Below are 4757 nucleotides of genomic sequence, written 5' to 3'. Positions count from 1 at the left end.
TGCTGAACCATGATACATCTTCAAGCTGCCCAAATCTAACACTTGTATGGATGGCAAGCAACTATCTTCTTTATAAGAAAAGCCATTGTTTTTTCTACCTAGACTGTTGAATTCGTGAAGACACCAACCTAATTTATCTTTGCTAAGCTCCTGAAGCATCTACTGCTATGTGTCCTCACATAGGGGGGAAGCCTCCCCTGGAGGACTGTACTTGCCATCTGGGAGACTAAGGAGTGTGAACGTGGGGAGGAATGGGGTGGGGGAGGAGACGGAGGAGGCGAAAGGCCATGCTTGCTTAATCCTTGCCATCTAGTTACACCACAAAGCCAGGAAACAACTGGCATGGAATTAAAAGATAAAGGACTCTAACAAAAGGACATATTACAAAGTGGAAACTATTACAAGGTGCCAGGGAAGGGGCTAGCTAGCACTTGAAGGTGGCGCCTGCAGGTTGGGTAGGGACTGGAGGCAGCTCAGACGGTCACCCCAGAGGCAGAACTGGCAGGATCTTGCTGAGGGGGGCTGGCAGAGGGCCCCCCAGGTGACAGTTCTGCTGACCCCTCACTCACCTGTCACAGAAGGTCACTGTGGGTCTGCATCTCACCCCTAGATGGTCACCGTGGAGAGGAAACTGGCCCGCAAGCAGGTAATCCCCAGGGAGGCTGAAGTCAGAGGAGGACGCGGTGCTGGGGCAGCTGAAAGCCCAGCAGCAGGAGAGTGAAAGCTGCAGGCCGATGAAGCGCGCCCCCCAGAGTAACATGCTGGCCAGACCTCCCTGCACCTGGCATGGCCGCACGGCGCCCTGGGACCAGGCCGGGCCGTTTAACTAGAATGGTCGGCAGCTGCCCATGCTTCCCAGTTTCATGCCTTCGAAAGGGGTGGGACTGGAACCCAGTTATAGGAAGCGGGCTGTTTGCCTCCACCGTCTGGGGCTGCAGTCCTCCTCAGGAGCCGGGCAGGGTAAAGGCACAGGTGCAAACCAGGTGGCACCCACTGGCCCTTCCTCTGGACGGTTGTGGGTTCTGTCCTTGCACTGCTGCCTGTGGCTTCACCTGGCCCAGAAAGGGAGCCCTGGTATTTGGGGGCGGGCAGAGGAAGGCTGGAACACATCTTCTCTGGGGGCCTTGAGGAACAGGGTGTGGAAGGTTGCTCTCTGGGAGCTGAGGATTTTAAAATCTTTTACCTGGGCCTCAGTTGACCCCGTGAGACAAGGCTTTGAGTTAAACTTGCAACTCCACACACACACACCCCAGTCCTCAGTATCCTGAAATTGAAATTCTGAGTAAATCATCCCGATTTCGCCTTGTTATAAACAGGGTTGCTCCCTTCAGCTCAAAGACAAATGCATGCAAACAGACTGGTTTTGTTTAAAACTTCAATCCTGGAGCTTTCTCTGCAGGAAAAAAAAAAAATCCTAGTTGGATTTCCGGAGAGGTGGCCTTGGACTCAGGGTATCTGACTTTCCCTCTCCAGGCGGCCGGGGTGGGGCTTTTGCATAATGTAAATGGAGCCTTCGTTGGGACACCCGGTCCGGGTGTCGCCCCAGGCGGCCCCCAGATCCGCCCCACCACCGACCGCGAGAGGGCCAGAGCCTCCAAGGAGCCAGGTGAGGCCCGGGGTCGCTGCCGAGGCCGCCGGCAGAGGGCGCCCGCGGCTCCCAGGCCGCTGGACGGGCCGCGGGGCGGAGTGACGGGATCTCGCGAGATTGTCGAGCAGCAGGCGCCGGTGGGCAGCATGGCTGACTCGCTGCTGCTGTTTAAGAGGGGTCCTTCTCGCTCCACGTGGCTGCGGGCCCGCAAGGCCCGGCCGCACCTCATCCTCAGCTACCGGCCCTGCCGCCGGCTCGGGAGGCTGCGCTGGCGCAGCCGAAGGCGCTTTCGGCGGCGACTGCTGCAGGCCCAGGCGGCCGGCGTGGACTGGCGGGAAGGCGGCTGCCTGGTGTCGCGTGCGGCGGCGCCCCGGAGGCCCAAGACCGCGGCCCCCAGTCCCCGCCCGGCCGAGGATCCGGCCCCGAGTTGTTCCGCGATCCTCCCCATCCCGCCTGTGCGATCGGCCGGCTCGGGCCGCGCCGTGTTGCTGCTGCCGCTGGGGCAGGTAGGTCGCGCCCGGGGAACCGGGAGGGCAGAGGGGGAGGGGTAGAGACGCAGCCCCGGGAGCTGCAGGCTGGGAGAGGCCCGTGTCCCCCTGCGGGTTCTTTGGACGCATTCCTCGGGCGGTGGTGCTGGGCAGAGCGTGATAAGGACCCTCCCGAGGGAATTCTAAGTCTTCGGGGCTGGAGGGACTTTAATAGTAATGATAATAATAGGTTGCATTTACCGAGTACTTAGAAATGTCAGGCTCTAAGTGTTCTAAGTATTTGGGGCATATGAACCCATTTAGTACTCATGCATGCTCTACGGAGTCATTACCGCTAGGAATGTTTACAGAAAGAATATAGCTTAGGTAACTTGCCAGAAAGTTATACAGCAGAGGTAGAGCCAGCAGTCAAACCCTGGCAGCCTGATTGCAGGGCCCCTGACGTTCACCTGCACGTTGGTCTGGGAGGTCCGCCGCAATACAGGAGGGAGGTGAAAACCCAAGAACGGGAGAGACTCGGCAGGCGCTGGACATTTGTAAGAACAGGGAGCCATGAGTACAGCAGAGCTGAGTTCAGGGGGCCCCCCCTGGGTCAGTGTTCACCAGACTCTGTCCCTGTAGCTGCCGTAGGATATGATCTTAGGTTAAAAATATTAATATTTTAATCTATTAGTTTAAAATACTAGATAGTCACCTACAAGGTATTCTGTTACTTGGAAATCAGTCTCCTTTTGATGTCTGAGTAGCCAGTTAAGATCTTAGAAGTTTTCTGTCATTGGTAACAGAATCTGTAACCTTATTTCTTCCTTTATTTTTTCTTTCCCTCTAGGGCTTTACTTTTAGCGGGATCTGTCGTGTGACCTGCCTCTATGGCCAGGTGCAGGTGTTTGGTTTTACCATCAGCCAAGGCCAACCTGCCCGAAATGTCTTCTCTACCTATACCCACTCTCGCCTGACTATCAATGCAGTTCATTACTCAGTGCATGAGAAAAGCAAGAAGGAGATGAAAAGGGAAGCCCGAAGTTTGCTCAGATCTTATCTGAACCAAGGTAATGAAAAAAACTGCATGATTCACTAAGGATGTAACATAATAAGGTGAATAATTTTTTTTTTTTTTTTTGGCTGCGCTGCCCGGCACGTGGGATCTTAGTTCCCCGACCAGGGATTGAACCCGTGCCCCCTGCATTGGAAGTGCAGAGTCTAAACCCCTGGACGGCCGGGGAAATCCCAAGGCGAATAATTTTCAGATGCTTACTATGGCCTAGAACTTGTACTCTTTACTGTATCTATTTAAACTCTCACCAGGGTCTTGAGAGGGAAGCTACTGTTTTCACTATTTTACCAATGAGAAAAGTTGCCCAAGGCCACACAGCGTTTAGGTAGGAAACCTGGGTTGACTTCTCTGCCCAGGTGTGCTCCTATCATGCAACATGGCCTCCTGGAAAAGTCTCTCAAACATAATTCCTAGTCTCCAAAAGTTTGGAATTCCGCAGAGCAGAGGGAGGTCCTAAAGGGCATAGAGTTTAACGGCGTGCTATTTCTAAGGTAGTTTATGTCTCTCTTTACAGATGACAGATACTGTTTGATGAAGAATTTTTCTCCTCTGTGTTCCATTGTGTTGCTGGAACGTCTGAAAACCTCCACTGTGAACTTCATAATCAGCCATCCAGGCTTATCGTACGTTTTCGTACAAGAGGTAGAAACGGTTTTCATTCAGGGTTTTGCTAATTACTTTTCACCAAAACAGTCAGGTGACTGTGTAGGATGCACCCTTGGAAGACCGGTCCGTCTGTCACGTTGTGCTGTAAGTCGTACAGAACGTGGCGTGTGTCTAAAGTGAAAGTAGTCCGTATAGAAGGGCTATACATCGTGAAACTTGTCTCTTCTATACCCCCCTCAGCTTCACTCCCCAGAGAAAGTCATCGTTTTCTACTATAGTTGGTTAAATGCCTTTTGATGTTTCTTCAGTGGTTATCTTTATATCGTTGTAGATGGTTATCTTTATATTTTGATTTACTAACTTGAGACAGTATGAGTTTTCTCTAAACTCCGAATGAGAATGAGTAATTTCAGTGTACTTACACTTTATCCCATCTCTCTCTTCACCTCCAAATGTTTGCTGCCCTTAGTATTAATTTCCTGAAGGTGGGTCGGTCACTATAATTGTCTCCCACGAGCCAGTAGGCTGAGTCAACTCCGTAGGAACATCAGACACTGGGTGTGAGGTGTGAGTGCTTGGGTGCACGGAGACGGGGCGCCGTGGGAGGAGACTTAAATCTGTAGCTTAAAGGTGCCTCTTGGACATTCAGCTGGAGATGTCAAGTGGGAGGTTCAGTGTGTGAGTCAAGTTCAGAGAGGAGGTTGGGAATGTAAATTTGGGAGCTTTCGGCAGAAAAGGGTTCTGGAGCCCATGAGACAGGATAGTAACGCCAAGGAGTTGATACAGGTAAAAACGAGAAGGTTCAGGGTCTGAGCCGGGAGCAACAAAGACCGAGCACAGCAGGCGGGCGTGGTCGGGGAGCCGCTGGAGGACGCGCGCGGAGGCCCCGCTGCAGCTGATGGTGAGATGAGGCCTGAGAAGGGAACTTGGGTGCAGAATAACCATCTGGACAAGAGTGGTTTCATTGCATTGCTGAGGGGGCTGGCCTGACTGGAATGGGGTCAAGACCTGGGGAAGAGCG

General features: G+C 53.0%; 2 protein-coding genes across 2 annotated transcripts in view; one reads left to right on the top strand and one right to left on the bottom strand.

Annotated features, from left to right (window-relative positions):
* Positions 1 to 760, bottom strand: part of LOC103078266 (taste receptor type 1 member 1) — an 8509-nt gene extending 7749 nt beyond the window's left edge. Inside the window, 1 exon segment of the mRNA XM_082930968.1 lies at positions 570 to 760. Within this exon segment, the coding sequence (XP_082787094.1) occupies positions 570 to 760 (191 nt within the window).
* Positions 761 to 1734: 974 nt separating this feature from the next.
* NOL9 (nucleolar protein 9) overlaps positions 1735 to 4757 on the top strand; it is an 18350-nt gene continuing 15327 nt past the window's right edge. Inside the window, exons 1-3 of the mRNA XM_007453294.1 lie at positions 1735 to 2094; positions 2906 to 3125; positions 3645 to 3772. Coding sequence (XP_007453356.1) covers positions 1735 to 2094; positions 2906 to 3125; positions 3645 to 3772 — 708 coding nt within the window. The remainder of the gene's footprint in view (positions 2095 to 2905; positions 3126 to 3644; positions 3773 to 4757) is intronic.

This window comes from Lipotes vexillifer, unplaced genomic scaffold (genome assembly GCF_000442215.2).
Source record: "Lipotes vexillifer unplaced genomic scaffold, Lipotes_vexillifer_v1.1 scaffold575, whole genome shotgun sequence".
In the NCBI taxonomy this organism is placed as follows: Eukaryota; Metazoa; Chordata; class Mammalia; order Artiodactyla; family Lipotidae; genus Lipotes; species Lipotes vexillifer.
This window is presented reverse-complemented; position numbering and strand designations above follow the sequence as displayed.